The 24372-nt window shown below is 43.7% G+C and overlaps 1 protein-coding gene across 1 annotated transcript in view; it reads right to left on the bottom strand.

Moving 5' to 3' along the window:
* Positions 1 to 22939, bottom strand: part of LRP2 (LDL receptor related protein 2) — a 196433-nt gene extending 173494 nt beyond the window's left edge. The window contains exon 1 of the mRNA XM_077883566.1: positions 22819 to 22939. Within this exon, the coding sequence (XP_077739692.1) occupies positions 22819 to 22897 (79 nt within the window). The 5' untranslated portion in view covers positions 22898 to 22939. The remainder of the gene's footprint in view (positions 1 to 22818) is intronic.
* Positions 22940 to 24372: the final 1433 nt, after the last annotated feature.

Here is a 24372-nt window from a genome sequence, read left to right as displayed (position 1 = left end):
TGGCTCTCTGCAAGCAAACCCATACAACCACCCCATCTCCTGCCAGAAACTAAGTGAAGCTGGTTCTTCCCTGAGCTGGTTCTCACTGTTTACTGAGAGCATGCAACACTTCACATTAAGTTCGGGAAGCAAAGTTACAAAGAAGGAAAAGCAACTGAAACCTGAAAGGCTCTGATAGTCCAGGAATGAAGCAATGAGGGCCTTATCTAGCTCAATGGTCCTACTTCTGCTTCATTTCCCAACTCTTGTCTACAAACCCTTTCCTTCTTTGTCCCTTGGATCCCCATAATGGGTCTAGAGTTTTCCATGGGTCTCGACCCTAACCCCCCAAATCTGCTTCCAGTGACTTATCAACAGCAAAGTTTAAGTGATTTTTAAAGCCCTCCTGTGGGTATTTGCACTCTCAGCAGAAAGTAGGAAGCCCTCCAAGGAATGAATGTTCTAATTGTGGCATTTTAAGTATTCTCTAATGTGCAAATGCCTTCCTCACCAGCTTGGTGGAGCAGATTTTTGGAGGATAAAGTATCTTATCGGGGCTCCTAATATCGTACCACACAGGTGGTGGTACATGTACAAGGCCATCTTTGCTGGTGCCAAAAATCTCATTTGCACTGAGACAGCATTTTCCCATAAATGCACAGGCCAGTTAAAATACAGTCAAAAGCTTCCCAGGAGAATTTGGTGACATCTCTGCATCAGTGAATGTGTCCTAGACTATTCCAGGCTGAAGAAAAAGGCCTTAAAGAAATATTACAAAGGCAATGACTCCAAAGGCCTAGAGAGGCTCAAATAACAAATGAGCATGATTTATTGAAATACCGTTGTTTGGGTTCTTTTATGAACTGAAACCCCTTACTCTGCTATTTGTAACTCAAAGACCTCCTATTGGAAACATAAGATTTACCAATTCCACCCAATGTGAAATGTATGTGTACATATGTATATACACGTACATACACACAAGGAGGTCCAGTGTTACAAAACTGGCTGATGAAGGAGTCAAATCTAAGAGTGTATATTTCCCTTCTTCCATTCAGCCTGGTGTGTCTAAAAACCAACAGCTTTTCCATAGAAGATTAAGAGGCAAAGTGTAAATAACTAGATGGCTGTGTACTTGATACAGCACTCTAAAAAAGGAGAGGTTGGCCCCCTGGGTGGCTCAGTTGGTTAAGTGTCTGTCTTCAGCACAGGTGATGATCTCAGAGTCCTGGGATGGAGCCCCATGTCCAGCTCCCTGCTCAGTGGGGAGTCTGCTTCTCCTTCTCCATCTGACCCTACCCTGCTCATTCTCTCTCTCAATCTCTCTCTCTCTCCCAAATATAAAAATCTGTGCCTCAGTCTCCTCATCTAAAAACAGGATAATAAGAGCTCTTATTCATAAGGTTAATATAATATGAAGATAGAAAAAGGAGTATGAGCCCAGCATGTTACTAAGTATTCAACAAATGTTTGTTATTGTTACTATTTTTAGGCAAGTGTTTTCTGATCTTTTAAATTCTACATATTGTCTCCCTTGGAATTTTAGTTTCTGCTTCATACACATTTGCTTTTACTCTAGCATTGCCATATTCATAATTGCAACCCAGTTTGAGAATCTTTTTAAACTAGCTCAATTATGATAAATTTTCCCCCCAAAAAAAGCTGATTTAATACAGAAACTTGAATATTATCTTACTAAGTTATCACTTTTATCTTAAATTATTTTTCTTTCTCCTGGGTTGTCTGGGTGGCTTAGTCAGTTCTTAGCTTCGCTGAGATCATGATCTCAGAGTCCTGAGATCATGCCCTGCATCGGGTTTCCCACTGCATGTGAAACCTGCTTAAGATTCTCCTTCTCCCTCTCCCTCTGTCCTCTCACTACGGTGCACTCTCCTTCTCTCTCTCTCTCAAAAAAAAAAAATTATACTCTCCCCTTAACTATTTCTTATACAAGAAGAGAAAAACATATCTGTATTCAAAATGAATGTGGCCTAGAGAAACAAAACTTAATTCACAAAGACAGGCAAGTTTTCGGGCACACATCTATTCCATGCACTTTCAAAAATACATGACTACTTAGTGAAAAAAAATTAACTCCCTTCTCTGAAAGCTTATTTATCTGGTGATAATAACTGTTTGAGACATTTCAGCAGCTATATTTTAGGGGTATTTAAAATGTTTGGTAATAATAAAAGAATTCCTGTTTAACTAAATAACATTAATCACCTGCCTAATACAGATATCTCAGTCCAAAGAAGTTGACAGTGACAATATTTCTTGAATTACTGAGTTAGGCATTATGGAATTACTAAACCCTCATATTGAGTGTCTACAATCTAAGAATTCTGACTTCACCCTACTTATGGGAATCATTTCTGACTCAATGACATTTTGAAAAAAGCCAAGCATGAAGGACACAGAGGTCACATCTAACAAGAGAAAAAGTCCTGAGCTTTTCACAATGTTTATTGCTGACCACCATTACAACCATTAAAAGGGGGAGGGGGATTCTGATGTAAAGAAACCAAAGAACAAGCAATATTTCTAACCTCAAAATGATGCATATACATGGTAATACATCTCTATTACGTAAGGTTGAAGGTTTAGAAAAGACCTTAATGTCAATTCCAACATCCTGTTGGTGCATGCTATGTGCCTACAATTTCCTTGCTATTCCTTAGAATCATTTGAAATAGGTTTATCCTTCTTCCACATAATGGTCCTTCAAATATTTGGAGAGAGCTAGCCATTGTACCTTTGATTCTTCTCCTCTCCAAAAGAAACAGCCTCAGTTTTTCCATTACTCCTCCTATAACACAGCTTCCAGTTCTCTCATCATCCTTGTTTCTCTCCTCTAAATTCAGTTCAAATTGTCTTTGTCCCTCCCAAATTGTGATCTAAAAGCTGAACAAATACTCAGTGTCACCTGACAATCTATGGCCAGTGGCCTACCCCAATATTCATTCCCCCTTCCTTTTCAGAAAGAGAATCGCAATTTTATTCAGGTGAACAAGATCTTTAGCTGAAAGGCTACATTTCCCAGACCTCTGCTAAGTGCAGTCATGGGACTAAGTCTTAATCAATGAGATGAAATGCAAGGAATAGTATTGTACAGGACTTCTGGGAAGTCTCTTTTAACAGAAGGCACAACCTTCCTTTTCCTCCTCCATTTCCACTATCTACCATAGAGTTAGGATGGCTGTGGCTACAGCAGTTGTTTTGGACAATGAGGTGAACTTAGAGATGGATGCCACCACCAGAGGATGGTGGAGCAGGAAGACAGGTACCACAGCAGGAGTACCAAACCAGCCTTCTTCTGCTGGGTAGGCATGAGAGAAACAACTGTTTACCTTGTTCGAGCCAAACAAAATCTTTGCAACAGCAGTCCTATAACCTCCCCTAAGTGATGGAGTTGCTCTACTATGCTCAGTGATTCTTTTAACTTTCCACTAAACCAAAGATTTCTTGAGTTCCTGCTTCCATATGGCTTTGTGCCAGACACAGGATACCAGAGGGGGCAGACAAAACTCAGCATTAGTGGTCCTATTCTATAAGAAGCGTTAAAAAACATACATAAATAATTATAATTCATGGTACGATGATAAGCGCTTTAAGAGAGGTTTTGATAACATTCAGTGGAGACTGAGAAAGGCCCTGTGAAGGAAGGAGCATAGAAGCTACAATATTTGGGTCTGAGGGGAGGGAATGCCTGGCAGATGAAACAAGCTGGAACTGCCACAGAGGCCAGAAAGTGTAAAGCCTGTCCAAGAAAGATACACATTCTTCATCCTATATCACTGACACATGCCTTCATATTGCAAAGATCTTAAGTGCTTGAGAAGGATTCCCTTTTATGTGAAGTAAAAAACGAATTTGCAAGATCATAGCACCCTCTAAACCCACTTAGAGTCAGTTCAATTCACAAGACATCTATTCAGCACCAACTGCTTTGCCATCAAGTAAGAGTTACTCATAGAGTTTTCTCCTAATCCATAAATGTGATCAAAAATTTTCCATATTTTAAAAAACACTTGGAGGTGATACTTTGCCAGTATTCTAAATTAGATGAAATGTTTCCAAGAGATGCATTCTGAGACTTAATGAACTATAAGTACACAATATATTTCTCCCTTCTTTTATAATTGATTGATTGATTTTACTAAATTGAATATGTGTTCAATAAGTCACAGAATCAAGAGAGTAAAGCATATGGGAATAATAGAGTACTAGAGTTAAGCATGCAGGATCCAGAGCCAATCCTCCTAGTCTGCCTCAGTTTGCTCATTTGTAAAATGGGGATAGAACCTTCTTGGACTGATGTGAGGATTAAACACTATGGCTATGATGACTATGTGACAGGCTATATGACAGACTATATGGTAGGTTTCAGTAAATGTCAGCTATTACTAGTAGTATTACTCCTCCCTTTACTCCTTGTCAACCAAGATGGACCCTCAACACAGACACCATTGGCATTTAGGGCTAGACAGTTCCTAGTCACATGGAACTGTCCTATATATAACAGTTGGTTTACCATCCCTGTCCTCTATCCTCTAAATGCTAACAATGACACTGAGGCATTACGACAAAAATAAAAATAAAAATAAATTTTAAAAAGCCTACACATTTCCATTCCTCCACCCCAACTTGGAATCAATACGCTAAATTAGAAAAGACATCACACATCATACCCAGATGGTCAATAAGCTAGAACTGTTTAAGACAAGGGGATTCAAGAAAATACTATCAAGTAGTTATGAATGTATGTAACATGCATGTACATGGAAAAGACATGTCTAATATTCCCATAGATAAAGCATATCAACTTATAAAAACAAATAATAGGAATTATCAAAAAGAGCCACAAATAAAAGCTTTCTTTATATTCCATGATGGCTCTCTACCCTTCTCATCACCTCTTGGCCCATATGTATATGTTTAGTTCTACCCTCATCATCTGTCCTCTAACTTAACTGGTTGATCTGCTTTCCCTCTTGCAGCAAGCATTATCTTTACAAAACAGAAGTCTGATCATTGCACTTGGCACATTACATTTCTTCAAAAGCACCAAACTTCTTGACATACAAAGTCCTCCACAGTCTCATCAGACTCCACTCTTTCAACTCCATCTCTTGCTGACACACCCTCCTGAAGACCCAGCTCAAATAGTAATCTTCGTGGTCCTCCTTGGCTCTCGGCACCCTCAGGCCTACTTGACTTCATTGCTCCTTTCCTGTGCTCCCAAACTTCTACTATAGCACCTCTCACTGCCATTTAGCACAATTGTTTATTTACATGCTTTCTCCCATCTGTGACTCCACTTCTAGGTCCAATAGGATCTCAATAAATCTGTATAGGACTAAATATATTAATGATAATATTCACTGATTATTAATCAAATCTGAATGGACTAACAGCTTTCTCACTCCCTTGAACTTCTCACTGACCTTGTTCTAGTTTCATGCAGTAAAAACTATTATAAAAGAAATAATACATCATTGATTGTGATCCTTACACATTCTGCCCAAAACATCACGAGCCAAGTGTTCACCTTCAGATATACTCTTCCCCCTAGAAATCCTTCTCCTTGACCAGAGGACACACCTGACTCTACTTAGCCTCTTGGTTCCATCATTTTTATTCTCAAAATAATAAGACCTTATCAGTAAATCCTGCATGAGACCAGGTTTGCAGGAAACATACACAGAACATATGAAATGGAAGTATTGGATTCATTCAGAGTTTGAAATTTTCTGCAATATGACATTTTAGCTTTGTGCTTTCAAGACCTGAGAAGTAAAGAACCAAAGGTTCTTGGGGTAGAGAGGCAGGTTATAGGGCCTATCTTCTAATGCTTCCTTGTTTGATAGTTTCACCCCCTTAAAAAATAAAATAAAATAAAAGCTATATTTTTCCCCAGCAAGTTCTATGGATAGACTATTTGACAAGTGACTCCTTTATTTCAAAAGACCACAGCATGATGGCTGTTCTGCTGCATGACCTAACCAAGAGCTGGTCAACTATGAATGATTTCACACGAGGTTCCCTGTGGGGCCAAATGTTTCCTGAATGCTTACCAAGTGCCAAGACCTTACATGTTAAAAATGTCCTTTAAATATTCTCAGGGGCCTGCAGGGGTAGAAATTACTAACACCCATTTTATAGTCCAAGGAAACTGAAGCTCAGAGAGATCAAATGGCCCAGGGGTACACATCTGGAAAGTAACCGACCTAAATCTCCAAATTCCAACATCAGGCAATGTCCCAGCCCCAGAAAGGATGTGGCCACAAGTTAACAGTGTCCAGCGTTTTTCCTTGAGATCCTTGGGCTGATGGGGAAGGGGTACTGGGGGCATGACCAAAAAGCTTCTATAGTAGTAGGAAAAGCCCAAAGTTTTACTAAGCAGACAGAGATTTAAGTTTATGTCACGGGCTTCAGTTCATTCCCACCATTTAGGCCACATTCTGTACCTTCAAGGAAATTCTAAGAATCTTCTCTTTATAAAATGTGGGTGATTTTAGCACAGAATCTTTGCAAATATGTGCTAATTCCTCAGAAGTTATTCAAGATGCCAAATATTCCTTTTTGAAGCAATCCTAAACAAGCTTAAATCATCTATCCTACAATGCAAATCCCCAGAATATTCAATGCCTCTCAGAAAATGCAATGGCATATTTAAGGGGTTGGGGGATCATTTTTTAATGTTTCAGCTGTTTCGTTGTCCAAGACAACAAAATCATGTACGTGGAGAAGAGAATTTTCAATTGTAAAGATTCTAAAAACATTCAGTTGTATATTTCTATGATATTTTAGAACTGCAATCAACCTTTACAGACTAGTACAATCAATAAGTACCAAGATTTTTATAAATTTCCTTTAAATAGAGCATAGATATCCGTTATCGGTTCCTTCTAGCTAAAAGCCAAATTCTGTTTCATATTATATCTATCATTTAGTTTTAACTTAGAAAAAGGAAAGAAAGGGACACCAGGGTGGCTCAGTGGTTGAACATCTGCCTTTGGCTCAGGTCATGATCCCGGAGTCCTGGGATCAAGTCCCACATCGAGCTCGCCACAGGGAGCCTCCTTCTCCTTCTGCCTATGTCTCTTCCTCTCTCTCTCTCTCGCTCTCTCTCGCTCTCACTCCCTCTCTCTCTGTCTCTCATGAATAAAAAAATAAAATCTTAAAAAAAGAAATAAAGAAAAAGGAAAGAAAATAAAATATTAAGGAACTTAAAAGTAAGAGCTTATCCTAAAGTGAGTTTGATTATTTGCTATTCGCATTCTCCCTTAATGTTATTATGTACACACTTTTTAAGTTCCATTTCCCTAAATGATTCTTTCAAAATCTGCTAAGATGAGGGAGCAAAGGTGTCTGTCCTTCAGTCTGACTTTTCTTTAAAGCCATATATTAAAAGTTACCCTGGTGTGCTCCTCTCAAACTATACTACCTTGAGAGTTCTCATTTGTAAAAGTAAGGTTGGCAGGGAGGAAACAAGATGAAAAGGAGAAAATCTCTAATTTGTCATCAATAAAATAAATCAGGAAATAGCCTTTAATCTCAAGAGCACAATTTACTGATTTAGTCATTTATTTACAAAATTGATGGAAATTGTTAACAAGGAGTTAATTGATTTAAGTCACCTGATTACCACAGTTAATTAACCACACTGACTTAATCTTCTTTGAAAACATCAACTAATCATTTCCCAGGTGTCAAGGGGTAAATTGTTAAATAAAAAATAAACCTCCGTCCCCCTCATCAAGGGAGATTTTTTGAGCATGTTTTCTTTGCAGATTCCAATCTAGCAACAAGCCAAGTTTGTTTTTTTTCCCTTATATAGCTTATACTGAAAGAGCTGCCATCTTTCCAGTTTTTTCCTCTTTTATAATTAAGAAAAAGCAGCCTTGCGACCTTACCATCCATGTCATTTTGAGTTACTTCAAAAATGAACTAGGATCCCTCTTTGAATAAAAATGAACAAATCAAAGGCAATTGAGACTTTCATATGAGAAAGTGAGTTTTCAAAAAGATAACTTCAAAACTTATTTGGAAGGTGTGACTACAAAGAAACTGTGAGGGAATGGAGAGGGGGACATGGTACTACTGAGCTGTTCTGATCTTGATTGTGGTGGTGGTTACACAAATACATACATGTATTAAAATTGATTGAACTGTATGCTACACAAAGTCTGTTTCAGCCTTTTTAAGTAACTTAAATGTTACTTAAAATGTTAACTTTTGAAGTAAAATAAAACAAAGCACTTCATAATGCCAATACTCAAGCCCTCTTCTGTGAAATGTGTGAAACCTTACTCCCTTGTTTACAGATAGAAAAAAGATCAGAAAGAAAAAAAAAAGAAAAATTCACATCAACCACTTGCTCCCCCCCACCTCAATAAAAAGGGAGGAGTCTAAGAAAACCAACACTGTTAGAGAAGATTAGAAAAAATACATCCCACACACATGTCTCGTGGCTATCGAGTTCTCAATTAGTTAGATCCATGGCTTCTCTGGGGGGAAAAAAAAGCCAACTGTCTTTGATCTGCCAATGCACTCATAGTGCAAGAGGGCTCTGGGGGGGACCAAAGTCCCAGGTCACTGTGACAAATCACGCATGGCCTTGCTAAAGAAAAAGAGTGTGAGGGCTTTCATAGAACATTGTTCCCCTTCCCTCACTTTCTCATCCCTTCCATCACTGTAAAGTGTTTGAAAAACAAATATGGATCACAGTAGGATTTTGTTGCACATATTCACAATCAGCAACAACTATTAAAGAGCTCTTTGATTTTCCCTTCCAAGGAAGTGAAAGTGCTCAATACAAGATGCACCCTGCTTAGCTCAAGCCCCATGGGTTTCTCTTGTCTGCACTGCTGGGTTTAATTATTTACAGCGAGAATCATCTAACTTTCACTCTCTTCCAGGGGTTACGTTCAATTTTTAAACCATGCATTTTGTTTTTCACTAGGATCTCAGCTTCCAATGATTACTTTGCAAATTCTTTCAACACCTCACTGCACTAAATATTAGGGAAGAGGTAAATGTTTATGGCAGAAGTGAACTAGAAAAAAATTCAGTTTTGGTACATAAAAATTAACCATTTAGCAATTGACTTGAGAAAATATGTGTATTTTACCTTATTCATTTGCCAAATCCTTTTATTAATTACATACCAAGAACAAAACTAGAATTTCCTATCAGTAGTCATCATTATGGTCTAGAAGAAGTATAACTACCATATACATTAGACCCAAAGCCTCCTCTCCATTTTACCCAGCACTGATGAATCCAATGCTGAGAGAATCTTACAGTTTGGTGGCTTTTAGGGTCAACCCCTCCTTTTTTTTCTAACAATCCTACTTCAACTAGAGCTAACTTGAGAAAGGAGAGCCATCATAGGAGGTAAGAAGTTCTATTTTTGAAGTCCATGACAGATTCACAGCAAAAATTGCCCATAAAATCATCCTAAGAAAAGGCACAAGCAAGAATACATTGTTATTCTAGAAAAGCTGATTTAGGCAACCCAATGAAGAGATGAAGTTGACTCCCTTTCAAGACTATCTCTCATCTTCTGGCAGCTTCTTCCCTTCTTTGGTCCCCCCTCAAAACATACCAGCTTTGAGTCTTGTTCTCACTGAACCTTGCTCTAGCAAACTTTTACTGTGCATTGCTATCTCAATTAAGTCCTTTATCATTACAGGAATAAACATTTCTACATTTTAAACAGAGTTTTGGGGAGAAACAATGTCTTACTCTAAAGGACTGGTCTTAATGGTGACAAAGCAGACACCTTGGCCAGGGTGAGAGATGCTTGGGGGCCAAGAGACTTTCAGCACCTCTAGCCCTTCTGCATCTCTACATGAGCAGCCTCCTCAGATATAAAGAGACTCCATTCTCATTGGTTGTTCATTACTTTCTCCGAGGATTTTGAATAAGAGAACTTAGTAAGAATTTTTCCTTACATACTAAAAAATAACTTTTAAAAATCTGTACTTCACTGCCATCCCTAAAAAGAAGTTAGAATAGAACTCTCTAATTGGGTGTCATCTTTTGAGTTAAAAGGCAAGTAATTATAGAGAAGAGAATATTGCCAGATAGGGAATGGTAGCAGAGCAGGAAACCAGCAGGTAAGAATCACTGGGTACCTAAAGAGTATAGAGGGAAAAGTAGGTTAAAATAGAAAAGTACTCTTCTGAACAGTAAGATCCTTTGGACAGGCCTCTCTCATAGGAATCTCTCCATATATTTTTAAGAGAGAAAGAGTGAGCAGGAGGCAGGCGCAGAGGGAGAGAGAGAGCAAGAATCTTAAGCAGGCTGCATGTCCAGTGCAGAACCCCACATGGGGCTCAGTCTCATGACCCTGAGATCATGACCTAAGCCAAAATCAAGAATCAGACACTTAAGTGACCGAGACACCCAGGTACCCCTCTCTTTCCTTTAATATAACTAATTACATCACACCTGGAGCATAAGGTCTTGATCAGCATGTATTGAATGAATGACTGCCAGAGTAGCAAAGGTACCAGCATCTGAAATGAAGTCATCTTAACATAATATGAATTATTAAATGTGTACAGAGGCACTATCTGCCACTTGCTCCTACTTATCCACAGTGACAATATGTAAGAATAAGGGTTCAAATCTTAGTTCCACCACTTAGTAATTTGATGGTTTTAGGCAAATCATCACACCTGTCTTTGCCTTGGTCTTTTATCCATAAATTCAGATTGTTAATGAAGAAGTAGATAAATTAATGCCTGTAAAAAATTTAGGACAATGTCAGATAGGTAAGCACTCCAAAATATTTATAATTGTTTTTAGCTCATTCCTGCAACTTCACTACCCATTTGCACATGTAACTGAGCCATTCCTCTGCTTCTAACTTATTTGGTCATGGTTGCATGTGGAGTCATCAAAAGAATGGGATCTGGAATGAGAAAGATTGTGCCCACAGGACAAGTAGCCATGGGCATTTTTCAGCAGTCTGAGCCTTCTTTGGTTGAGCCCATTTTTCCTTCATTCATCAGGAACAAGACCCATGAATGTCCTGGCTTGACGTGTGATGTTCTTTCCACCATAGTCCATGCCGCCTCCCTGAGTTGGGAAACCACTCCCCTCTTCAAAGAGGCCCTTTTGTCTGTTTTCACTGTGCTGTGGTCTCAGACAGCTTTCTTTTGTGTTGTTTAAACACAGAATGACAGTCCACTCACATAGTGTCTAAAAACTTTGCCTTATCTTTGTATAAAAGCTACTGTACCAAATCTGTCCTAATAAAATAGCAGAATGACCCATTCTGTAGGTACAGAGGATTCTCACAGGGTTACCAAGTGTCTAAGTTAAAGTCAGAAAAGTTAGAGAGACTGATGCAGAATCAGCTACTCTCAAACGCATTGGGAATCATCAGTAGTTGGGGTCAGCGAGGCAGAGGAAAGGAGAGAGTCAAATGGAAAGAAACAGCGTTGCTAAGCCACTTGTTTTGATAGAGATAGCAATTTTTTTTCTCCATTGGGTCTTTGATGGGGCCCCCAGGGGCCTGGGGTAATTAAGGGCTGGCAATACCAAGGACATGGCGAGGAGCTGAGGATGCCCCTTCTTAGCTTTAGAGTTAGTTCATGATGGCATTTATTCATTTGTTCAACTTATACTTATTTTTTTACTCCTATTCTGGATACTAGGAATAAAGCAATGAACAAGAGATAAAAATCCCTGCCCTCATGAAATTGAGATATTAGAGAAGGGAGGACAGTATTAAATAAATAAATAAATAAATAAATAAATAAATAAATAAATAAATAAATTACATACGTTTTGTCAGATGGTGAGAAGTACAATGAAGAGAGTTAATCAGGAAAGAATCGGAGAAGGTGACCTATAAGCAAAGACCTTTAGGAGGCAAGGAGCAAGTTATGCACAATTGGAGGCAAGAGCGTTCAGGAAGACAGAAAGCTAGTACAGAAGCTGTAAAGTACTCACTATGTGGGGGGTGGGGGTAGGAGGGAAGCAAGAATTGTCACCATGCCTAGAGCACTGTGAATGGGAGAGAGGAGAAAGAGGTGAGGTCAATGAAGTGATGTGAAGGCCAGATGGTTAGGGAACTGTAGGCCACTGTAAGGATTTGGACTCACTTTACGAGATGGAAATAGATGGTAGACCTAGAACTGGATCATCACATGTCCCCTCCAAGGACTTTTTACATTCACTCAGCTCCTTTGGGGTCCACCTCAGTTATAAAAGGGCACCTTGCCCAAGGTCATGTCCTTTGTGGGGCAGGCCACATTCAGTACGTGCAGAAGGCCATTTCAGCCTGACACAGAACACCCACAGCCAACTCTTGCTCCAGAGAGTCCCCACTAAGTTGACTGAGGCCTTCTCACAATTGTGTGTTTTTTTAAGATTTTATTTATTTATCTGAGAAAGAGAGAGAGGGCACAAACAGGGTGATAGGCAGAGAGAGAAGCAGACTCCCTGTGGAGCAGGGAGCCCTGAGCTCTGGGATCATGACCTGAGCTGAAGGCAGACACTTAACTGATTGAGCCACCCAGGTGCCCCCTTCTCACAGTTTAACTTCTTCCTCTGCTATTCCTGCTCCTTCCTTTCTCTTCAAAGACAGTGATCTTAATAGACACCTTTCACTCCAAACTCCATCTCAGTGTCCGCTTCTGGACAACCCAACTTGTGTGTGACCGAAGCCACTGGAGCTTTTGAGCAGAGAAGTAACACATTCTGACTGATGTTCTAAACAGGTGCTGAGAGTAGACAGAAGAGGGACAGAAGGGAAGTGAGGTGATCAGTAAGGAAGCTATTGCAATAATCTTAAGAGCTGACTGTGACTTGGACCAGGGTGGTAGCAATAAACATGGTGAAAAGTGGATTTCAGATACAATTTGAAGGTTAAAACAGTGGGATTTTCTGAAGGATAGGATGTGAAGTATAAAAGAAAAAGAGGAGTCAAATCAGAGTCCAAGGTTTGGAATCTGAGCAAGGATGGACCAGCCATTTACAAAGATGGAAAAGTCTAGCAGAAAGCAGGTTTGGGCATTATTGAAGATCAGAGTTCAGTTTTGAACATAAGTCTAAGAGGACTATTAGACAGCCAGACAGGTATGTCAAATAAGCAGTTAGATATACGAGTCTGGAGTTTAGGGTATTGGTCTGGATTAGATTCATAAATTTGGAAGTTGTCAACATAGAGAGCCATGAGACAGGATGAGTTTCCAAAGAAGTAGTATATAGATAGAGATGAAAAGTAGTCTCCAAAGATGGACAGGAACGAGAGGGAGATATCAAAAAGACAGCAAGCAGAGGCCAGCGAGGAAAGATGAAAATCAAGAAAATGAGATTTCTTAAAAGCCAAATTATGTGTTTCATGGAGGAAGGCAGGATACACTGTGTCCGATGCTGTTGCCCAGTTAAATAAAACAACTGAGAATGGATTATTGGATTTAACAGCATGGTGTTACTAGTGACCATGGCAAAAGATGTATCTCTTAAAGGTGGGAGCAAAAATTTGAATGGCATGGATTTGAGAAAAATTGGGGGAAGGAAATTGTAGTGAATGTAGACAAGTCTGGGAAGGAATTTTGCCATAAAGAGGGACAGAGAAATAGGGTGACAGAAAGGAATGTGGGGCAAAGAGAGCAGTTAGTGAGAGATGAGAGAGAAATCAATCTAGAACATGAATGAACTGCTTGAACTTAAGAGCCTGGAAACTTCATTTAAAGTAACAGGAGGGGAGATAAATAGACAGAATAAATGTGGGTGATGATGGCTGAGTTATGGGGGTTTGTGGAGCTCTCTTCTGATTGCTTCTATTTTCACATTTATAAGAAGCAATGTCAGGGCGCCTGGGTGGCTCAGTCGGTTAAGCATCTGCCTTCAGCTCAGGTCATGATCTCAGGGGCCTGAGATGAAGCCAAGCTTCCAGCTCCCTGCTCAGTGGGAAGTTGTGTCTCCCTCCCACTCTCCTGTGCTCACTCTCTGTCTCTTAAATAAATAAATAAAAACTTAAAAGAAGAAGGAGGAGGAGGAGGAGGAGGAGGGGAAGCAATGTCATCTGAGATAAGGGGGTTTTGGCAGTTTGAAGAAAGAGGAGATGTAAGGAAATAGGAAAGCAAATGGCCTAGCCAGGAAGCAGGTCTGAGGTTGAGATTAGTTTCATAATTTTTTTTTAAGATTTTTATTTATTCATGAGAGACACGCAGAGAGAGGCAGAGACATAGACAGAGGGAGAAGCAGGCTCCCCATGGGGAGCCTGATTGGGGACTGGATCCCAGGACCCCAGGATCACGCCCTAAGACAAAGGCAGACGTTCAATCACTGAGCCACCCAGGTGTCCCTAGTTTCATAAATGTACAATTAGACCAGGCAACATAGTTTTTTGTGTGTTTTTCTCCTGCCACATTTAATATAATTAAGACACAAACAGTGGCCCTAGGGAGATGCTGTCATGTTGGCCAGGAAAGGAGATGGCCAGGAATGGAGGTAGTACTAGATGTGAAAGAGTAGTTTTCCTTTCCTGTAGCTACTTTGTAATATCCTCACACAAAACAAAGTATGGATTTAACCAAGTATACTTAACTGCCACTGGAAGGGATTTACAGTGGCATGTCAGTATACCTTTAGTTACAAGACTCAAAAATGAGACGGCTATCTAGATCAGTTGTTCCAAAATTGTCTGGCCGTCAGAATCAACTGGAAACTCTGTAAAACCAGATGCCCGTACTCCCGATTTAGTAAGTATGGGTTTTAACCTAAGAATCCACCTGCTTTTAAAGCTCCCTAGGTGATTTTGATGATATACCAAATTGGGAGAGCTGGCTGACTTCTATTTAGGGTCCCTAGAAATTATAGCATTCTGTAAGCCGTGGTGAAATAATGCTTGAGAACATAACCAAAATCTCACAGTTGAATTGCTCCTAGATATGATCAAGAAAACATGTAGCCCCATTTGCTCTGGCAGCTATAATGTAACAATAGGGGAAGCTGGACTGAAAACAAAGCTGAAACCTAGAAGAGAGTAGAGTCAAGAAAAACACAAAGAAAGAGAACTGGAGCCCTGACTGCACCTCACCTGAACCCCACTCTGCCTCAGAATTTTCTACTTACATGAGCCAATAAATACCCCTTATTGTTTAAGTTGGTTTGAGGTGGGTGTTTGGTTTCTGGTTTCTTGCAACAAAAAGTATCCTCCGCACCCTTCCCCACATCAAAATTAAACCAGTGTGGAAGCACATGCTGACATTTTCTCCTCTCCGTTAGTGAGATTAAAATGTGTCTAAGACTGACACACTGATTCCAGATTTTAAAAACTTCATTCTTAAATTCAACTTTGAGAATTTTCTTATGAAATAAGTGATTCTGATTTTTCAGCCTTTACTCAGAAAAGCTTCTCCTTGTTAATGAGATAAAAACCAAAAATTGGGACCAAGGTGACAAGCAAACCTGACATGATAAGACAGGATGTTTCAATATGGAAATTCAAGAAAGTCTAACATAACAGAATTGTAGCTACTGTCTTCTTCCCCTTTTCCACATTTCCTTAACACCTGCTGGACCATCAAAAGTAGGTATGTTGTTACTTAATGCCAATCAGTACATCAGTGAGTAAAGGCTTATTGTCAAAGTTACTAAGAAAGAATCTTCGGTGTTATTGACTGATAGGACATAAACTTAAAGGAGACCTCTGGGATTGCTTACAAACTTGCATCTCAAGATCTGGACAATAAACAAGCCATTGTATCCATGGTAACAGTGGCTTAACTTTTCAATGCACAGAATGGTAATTACATTTCCTCCTTTCATTCATTTCTCCCTTTTCCCAATAACCTTGGGGGTCAGGCATGACCTGAGGGCTAATGACTAAAAGCATAGAGCTTTCGACATGAAACTTCACATCGTCTAACCTGACACCTTCTAACCTGACACCTTCTCGGAAAGACTTACTTCCTTGCATTGTGTTTTGGCCCTGTCCTAAGTCAGAAGTACCCATCTTACTTTTGGAATTACAACGTTTCTAGTTTCTCGACACATGCTATTAGAAATCAGACTTAAGGACCAGCAAAATAACCATCGGCATAGAGTGCATATAGTTGGCATTTCTGAATTATTCCAGGCAGGTGTGAAAGACACCTGCTCTACCATTTACAGGAGCAGTCCTTAGGTTAGATGCTAAGGACTCTTGGATTTGCACCAAGATGCACTCTGCCTCCACCGAAGCATTTTAATATGTCTCCAGAGCCTCCTCTCTTTTTTCTTTTCACCCCATTCTCAGATCCAAGGCCTCCTGCCTGGAAAAGGGACAAAGTCGTAAGAATATAAACAAGAAAGCAGAGTTAGTTGGGAAAGGAAATAGAGCCTAGGATTCAAGGAAAAATGAAATCATACAATGGACTCAAGAGCTCCTGTATTCTGCTCTTTCAGCTCATTTTCCAGAACTTTCCTGTTCATCACAAAGGTCTGCTCCAAATAAGAATTTTTTTTTAAGTTTTTATGTATTTATTCATGAGAGACACAGAGAGAGAGAGAGAGAGAGAGAGAGAGAGGCAGAGACACAGGCAGAGGGAGAAGCAGGCTCCATGCAGGGAGCCTGACGTGGGACTCAATCCCGGGTCTCCAGGATCAGGCCCCAGGCAGAAGGCGGCGGTAAACCGCTGGGTCATCAGGGCTGCCCTAAATAAGAATTTTTTAGGCCACAAGTAAACCTTCTAGAAGTCCTTCTTTCTCCTGTTCTCCTAAACTTAAAGTTGCAACGTGATCACATGAACACAGAGCTTCACGTCTTTTCCCTTAATATTTCCAATACTTTTGCCCCTTCAATTCATTGAGCTATCCCAGGACTGCCTGCTCTTGAGAAATTTCTAATCCTTGTCAGTCTTTCTGCATGTATAAAATAAGATAACATCAGTTGGTTTTACCTGATAAGGTGTCCTAGATACGTGTTGTTTTTGCAGCCCAGCTTCTGACCATCTGGTAGCCCTACCCCAAATTCCCTCTGCAGTCCAACCTTAGTCCATGACTTCAGGGACCAAGCGTATGATCCAAGCCTAAGCCATGGGCACACTTCATACTATGGATACAATGATTCGTTCTCCATTTGAGTTTGACGTAGGCAGAGCCCAAGATGCAACTGAGACTTTTCCTGGGAACAATTAAGACAAAAACTCTTGCTCTTTCCCAATGGACATGACATGAAAGGATATGGGCCCAGGAGCCACTGACAGCCATCTTAGAACATTAAAGATAACACTTGAGAACACAGTCATCTCAGAGTCAGGAGATAGAGAAACCGTATCATCCTGACATAGGCTGAGCCCCCATTTTATATTAGATTGAGCCAAAAGAAACTGCCAATATTTGGCTGTCTAGAAAAACAGCAATCCCACTTGGTTCAACCTAATAGCTGTATATTTTCAATTGTGTCTTTCAATAAATGTCCTTCATGGTTCCAGACAGTTTAGATTTTGGTCATTTACAAACATAAGAGTCTAGACTAATATATAAAGTTGTAGCCACTAAAATGATATACCAGCATGCATGGATGCAAAAGACCACTTGTGAAAAAAAAAAAAAAGGAAAAGAAAAGAATGGGATACCTGGGTGGCTCAGTGGTTGAGCATCTGCCTTCAGCTCAGGGTGCGATCCTGGGATTGAGTCCCTCATCGGACTCCCCAGGGGGAGCCTGCTTCTCCCTCTGCCTATGTCTCTGTCTCCTCTCTCTGTGTCTCTCATGAATAAATAAATAAAATCTTGAAGAAAAGGAAATCAAGATAATATAATATCTTCTTCTTGAGTTCAAAAAAAAATTAAGTTCTTGGGGGCACCTGGGTGGCTCAGTGGTTGAGCGTCCACCTTCAGCTCAGGTCGTGATGCCAGGGTTCTGGAATCGAGTCCTGCATCAGGCTCCCCGCAAGGAGTCTCCTTCTGCCTATGTCTCTGCCTCTGTGTGTCTCTCATGAATAAATAAATAAAATCTTTTAAAAAATTAAGTTCTTAAAGAGATTAATAAAGATGGATTGAATTATATGTGAGACCTCACAACCTAGAAAACATTTCACACTCTTCTCATTTAATTGGCATAACTACCCTGTCAAGATTTAAACCCAGATCCTGTAACTCTAAAATTTCACTCTTCCCACTTCATTTCACAATGCTGAGATTATTTAAAAAAAAAAAAATCACTTAGGAAACATTTGCATGGACCCCAAGAGAACACATGAAGCATCAAAGAAATGTCTCTGATAATTCAATACAACAACCAATCTGATCATGTTAAAGAAACAGCCCAAAACTCAGGCTTATGTCAAATCTTTCTAACATTGCTGAGATTTTAGCCAGGGTTCCTAGAAACTAGGCTCTCAATATCAGTATTTTTAAATGACGATTAAAAATTTTTTTAACTAAACACTTTTTATTTAGTAGAATAAAACCTGTCAGTGTTCTTGGAGTGCCTGCTTAGACAGCATGGACAATGATTAACGATGACCTAGCAATTACTTTGAATTAAGACTAGAAACCTATTCACGTAGCAGTCTGTACTATGAAACCCGGAGACCTTAGGAATGTGCTTTGATGGCCCAAGATTTTGAAAAACAGATCCAGAAGTATGATCTTTGAAAATTGGAGCACTGATATGGCATAAATTCTGGACCAAACTGAAAGCACATGGTACATGGCTGTATTAACCTATCCTCTTAAACTTGAGATTCTTCTTAAACCTGAGACATGTGACCTATCCAATTTTTTAAGAGGATTGGCCAAGGTGATCTTTTCATCATAGTTGGCCTCATATGACAGGTCAGGATCAACAGAAAAACAATCTAGAGGCCTCCTCAACCAACCAGGCTGAGGACATTCTAAGTAAGTGTATCTTAAAATGATCAATTAGAAAGACACAAAGAGGAGATGGGGTTTAGATCTTAGCTCTAACCTCTGGCCACATGACCTTAGGAAAAGGGCTTCACCTCCCCCCTTTCACTCCTTTCAATCCCCTCTCCTCTCCTCCAGGGTTTAGTTGCTTATCTATAAAATAATGCAAGTTGACCAGCTGATAGCTAAGATTGCCTCCATCTGTAAGAGCCTAAGTTTCCATTAAAACAGAATAGGCACAAGATTGAAAGGAGTTTGAGCAAAAGCCCTACAAAAAACTGGCTAGGAAGAACTTCAAGCAGAGAAAAAGAAGCCAACTGCTGTGAAATAAGACCAGCAGGGGCAGTATCAGAGTGTAATAGGACCAAAATGTTGCATGCTTGTTACTGGCCCCATCATCCTTTTTTTTTTTTTTTTTTTTTTTAAGATTTTATTTATTTATTCATGAGAAACAGAGAGAGAGAGAGAGAGAGAGGCAGAGACACAGGCAGAGGGAGAAGCAGGCTCCATGCAGGGAGCCCGACATGGGACTCAATCCTGGGTTTCCAGGATCACGCCCTGGGCTGAAGGCGGCGCTAAACCACTGAGCCACCCAGGCTGCCCCCCATCATCCTTTTAAATATATAAACTTTACCTGAAGATGTAATTGTCATAAAGCTGACACTACGAAAGGCATAACCAAGCTTCTATTGGAGGACAGACTAGAACTTTGTTTAAATCGATACCATTCTCTCAAAAAAACTTCCAGTCATATTCTGGGATCTGGGAATTCCTCAAAGAAATATTAGTGAAAAATGCCTAAGACTTCTTTATGTGCACTTAGAAATTAGAAATATGAATAGAGGGAATCCCTGGGTGGCGCAGCGGTTTAGCGCCTGCCTTTGGCCCAGGGCGCGATCCTGGAGATCCGGGATCGAATCCCACGTCGGGCTCCCGGTGCATGGAGCCTGCTTCTCCCTCTGCCTGTGTCTCTGCCTCTCTCTCTCTCTCTCTCTGTGACTACCATAAATAAATAAAAATTAAAAAAAAAAATAGAAATATGAATAGTAAGCAAAAAAAAAAAAACAGTGTTACTTTCAGTGTCGGTCAATGTAATAGTTGCTGCCATTTATGATCACTGTCTAGAGGCCTTACATGTTAAGCACTTTTATCTCTATGTTTTAATAAAATGCCATGGAACAGATTCTCCGGTTATCACATCAATTTTGCAGATAACCAATCTGAGCCATGAAAGTTTAGTGACTTCCCCAGGGTGACACAGCTGGAAAGTGGTAAAGTCATTGCTGGAACCCTGACCGCTTGACTCCAGAGTTCAGGCTCTCCCAATTTTTCTTAAAAGCATTATACAAAATATGAAGAAAATACAAATAATTTTAGCTATGGATATGCTATAATTTTTTTTAAGACTAACCATAAAATACCCAGAGCTCGGTTCCAATTTCTAATGATGCAAACTCTGCAGGAAGATCTTACCTAAAACGTATGCTAAAATAAGGACAGTGTCCTCACACTTTACAACAGGATAAGTCAATACAACAAGAATCTAGAAATCTCCTTAACCTTCCAGGCTGAGGCTATCCAGGGGACAAGTAGGAAGACTGAGAGTGGGGATACTTGGGGTCAGGTGATAGATACTTGGGGTCAGGTGACAGAAACCTGAAAAGAATTTCTGAAAAAAAAAAAAATATCCAGAGTTATGGCCCAGCAGGTAGATTTTTACCTTTTGTGGCAAAGATTGTAAAATGCCACTCAGCTTCTTTAGTAACCTCATGCATGGGTAGTAACCCAGGGAGCGTGACATTTTTAGTACAAAAGAAAAAAGACGGGCAGATAGAGGAGCGAGTCACCTACCAGGGCGGTTAAATTATAGCCTCTGGACTCAGAATCCCTTGGATTAGCCTCCCAGCTTTGCCATTTTCTAGCAGTATGACCCAGGGCACATTACTTCCCATCAGTAAAATGCGGAGAGTAAGAACACTTACCATCAAAGTGGTATTATAAAGACTAGTAAGTATAAAGCACTTAAAACAGCACCTGCCGCAAACAGAAGTGTCTGATATGCACCTCTTACCGCACATATTATTATTACATATTATTATAGAAGACGGAAGAGTGAGTGCAGTTTATTTGGTGACTAAACCACCAATCCAGGGGAGAAAATGTCAGTTTTCATTCTATGGGGACAATCCAGATGTATCCCAGATGAATGCGGACAAGATTTCCCCTTGCCAGGCACTGACAGGAACATATAGTAAATCCTATGGCTATATTTAGGACGTAGGATGTAGATCACCCGAAGCGCGGCGGCAAAGCCTCCGCAGTAATAATAAATCCTCTCTCTGTGTTACCAACACTGAGAAAAAAAAGGTGTTCAAAGCAAGAATTATTAACGGTCTCCCCCTGCCTCCCCTCCCTTTCCAAAGATCTTTTTTTTTTTTTTTTTTACAAGACCAGTGGGGTTTGTTGGCGTTTCCAAACTTCTTCCCAGGAAGTCTGAAATGGGTACTGCTAGGAGTTGCTGTATAATTACTTAGTTGATTCCCTCTAAGGAGCTTACGCTAAGAATTGAGGAAAGAAAGCAGATTAACCATCTGAATACAAGCCACGGCCCATCCACAGGCTTTCCCCTCTCTCCGCGGTAGATGGGGGGGTGGGGGGGGGCGGGTTCTACAGTCCCCACCCATCAACCCCAATATGTGATCCAGGGAAATCAATTTATTGCTTGGGCTAATCCTACCACAATAGGGGTTTCATTTTCATTGTAGGGCAATTAAGTTGTCGGACGGGAAGGAAGGAGCAGGAGGGGGGACGGGGTGGGGGGAGAGCGCTCCCATCCGCACAGACAGATTAGCCCCCGCGCAGGCAGCGGCGTCCGCTCTGTCTGTCTGGTGGTCGGTCACACGCAGCTCGGGGCCGCTACCTAGCAACGCGAAGCCCGCAGCCAGCTCGCCGCCCCCGCCGCCTCCGCGCGCTTCCCATTCATCCCCGGCCGCCGCCGCCGCCGCCCCCGCCCCCCAGGAGCGCGCCGCCCTGCCGCTCCCGTCCCCTCTCCCGGCTCGCTCCTACTCCTCTTCTCTCTCCCCCTTTACTCCCTTTTACCCCCTCCACGTCTTCCTCCCTTTCTTTGCTCGGCCCGTTCCTGTAGACTCGTAAACCTCTGACAACTTGAGAGGCTTTCTCAAGGGCTTCCTACCAGAAACTTCCTCCATTCGAGCCCTGAAAACTCCGGGCGCGCAGACGCGGCCTCATTCAGCAACACAAAAGCCCCCCCACCCCCGGCCCCCCCACCCCCGGCTGAAAAGGGAAACCCCTCCAGAAAACGCCCCAGCGGCGGTGCGGCTCTCGGCGCCAATCCCGCCTCCCGGCCTTATCTGGGCTCGTAAAGCATCTGTAAGGAGACGCGCTCCCCGGAGGGTGGCCGCGGGACCTCGCCTCGCCTCGCCTCGCCGGGGAGGGGGGCTGCTCCCCGGGGGAGCGCGGCAGGTGGCGGGGGGCGCGCCGGGCAGCGCCGCGGGGGTCGGGACCCCCCGCCCCGCGCCCCCCGCCGGGAGCCTCCGCGCTCGCCCAGCCCACTGCGCGCCGGCCGGGGGGACCCCAGCCCCCGGGCTCCAGCTGCACAGGGGCTCCCGACACGGTCGGGGGCAAAGTCCCGCCGGAACAAAGACGGGGTCCCCGCGGGGTGCGCTGTCACCGAAACCGGCCGGGCTACTTTCTCAGGTTTGCGGCCGCTCGGATGCCGGGCGGGCGGGCGGGCGGAGGAGGGCTGCTCCCGCTGGCCCCGGGCGGAGCAACCTGAGCGCCCCGGCGGGAGCCGCCCGGGGGCCGCCGCCCTGCCCCGGCCCCGGCCCCCGCCCCCGCCCCCGCCCGGCCGCGGTCCCCGCAAGTGCGCTCGCGGACCCGGGCCGCCGCCGCCGCCGCCGCCGCCGCCGGGGTGGTGCCGGGCTGTGCGCGGAACTCGGGCGGGCAGGCGCTTACCTTGGCCACGGGCCGGCGCCAGGCAGGCGGCTAGGGCCAGCAGCAGCGTGCACGCCACGGCCCGCGCCCCGCGCTCCATCCCCGCGCCGTCCGGGCCCGGCCTCGCCGTTCCTTCCCCGGGAGGTGGGCGCGCGGAGCCCGCCGCAGCCGCAGCCGCAGCCGCCGCGCCTCTGCCCGCGAGCGCTCCCGGAGGCCTGCGCCTCGGCCGGCTCCTAGCGGCGGAAAGCCGGGCCCGGCGCCCGGGGCATCCCGTTTTCTACCCGCGCCAGTCCCCACCCTCCGGACCGCGCAGAAAGCCCCGGAGACCCGGCCGCCCCGGAACTAGCATGCGGGAATCCGGCGGGGCAGGCCCCCTGCCGCCCGGCCCGCCCCCTGCGCTTCGCGGCGCCGGCAGCGCGAGGGACTCGAACACACGTGCGCTCACACTCGCACACGTCCTCACACAGCGTCACACACACAGTCGCGCACTCCCCTCACGGTCACGCCACCTGCCAGTCCCTCTCGCACGCCCGCTGGCGTGCCGGCACGCACATTCCGAGGCCGCACACACACGCGCGCGCGTGCGCGCATCCCACACTCACACAAACACCGACACGTGCACGCACACTTCAGTTGCGCTCGCAGCGTCTGCACACCCCTCGCAGTCTCACGCTCACGGGCGAGCGCTCGCCCGACACTTGCACGGCCAAGCGGCGCCCCAGCCTCCCCGCGAAGGGGTCCGCGAGGCAGCCGTAAAAGGAAGAAAAATAAGAGGAGGAAGGGGGGGGCGGAATTAGAGGGACTAAGAGCCTGCGGGGCGGGGGGGGACTTGTGACCATTCTCTAGCCTGAAATCCCTAGGCTTCGTGGACACCCCGGTCCCCCCCCCCATAGAGTGGAGACCCCGAGATGGGGTGTTCACTGTTTTTTACAGAGAGGCGTAAATCGACGTTGGGGGGAGGGTGGGATCCTTGTTTCGTTGTCTTAAGCAGAAGAGACACACGTGTCGCCGCCAGATCGCGTTTCTTACAAATCTCTGGCATTTGGAGCAAAATTGCAAAGAAGGAACGTCTTGCGATCGTACTGGCGCCTCTTTATACGAGGGCGTTGAGAAAGCCCTGCCGCTCCTTCCTAGAAGGCAGCGGTGGACACAGCCCGGGGGCTCCGGCCCCCAAGAGCCCTCGGAGCGAACCTCACCGTCGGAGCCTCGTCCTCGCGCGGGGCGTGACACCAGGGCCGACAGGGGAAAAGGGGGAGGCCACTGACTCCCTGGCCCGGGGATCCCTGTCTGTGGGAAGGGGCCGGGGCGCGCCCCACCCCCCAGTGCTGGGCTCTGCATTAGCCCGGCGGCGGGGCCCCAGGAGCCCGGTCCCTCCACCCGGGGCCCCGCGCTGACTTGGAGACCCGGGCAGGGCGCCGCCGCCTCGCCTCTCCGGGGCCGAGAGCCTGCCGGCGTCAGCCACCCCCGTCCCCGGAGCCCCGGCGTCTGGGCTCTGCTGGCCCCTGGCAGCACGGACCGCGCACCTCCCTGGGCTCCGGCGACTGCTGCACTTTGCAGGGAAGACGGAGGGGGAAC

Source organism: Canis aureus, chromosome 34 (assembly GCF_053574225.1).
Source record: "Canis aureus isolate CA01 chromosome 34, VMU_Caureus_v.1.0, whole genome shotgun sequence".
NCBI lineage: Eukaryota > Metazoa > Chordata > Mammalia > Carnivora > Canidae > Canis > Canis aureus.
Note: the sequence above shows the minus strand (reverse complement) of the source record. Positions and strands in the feature narration are given on the sequence as shown.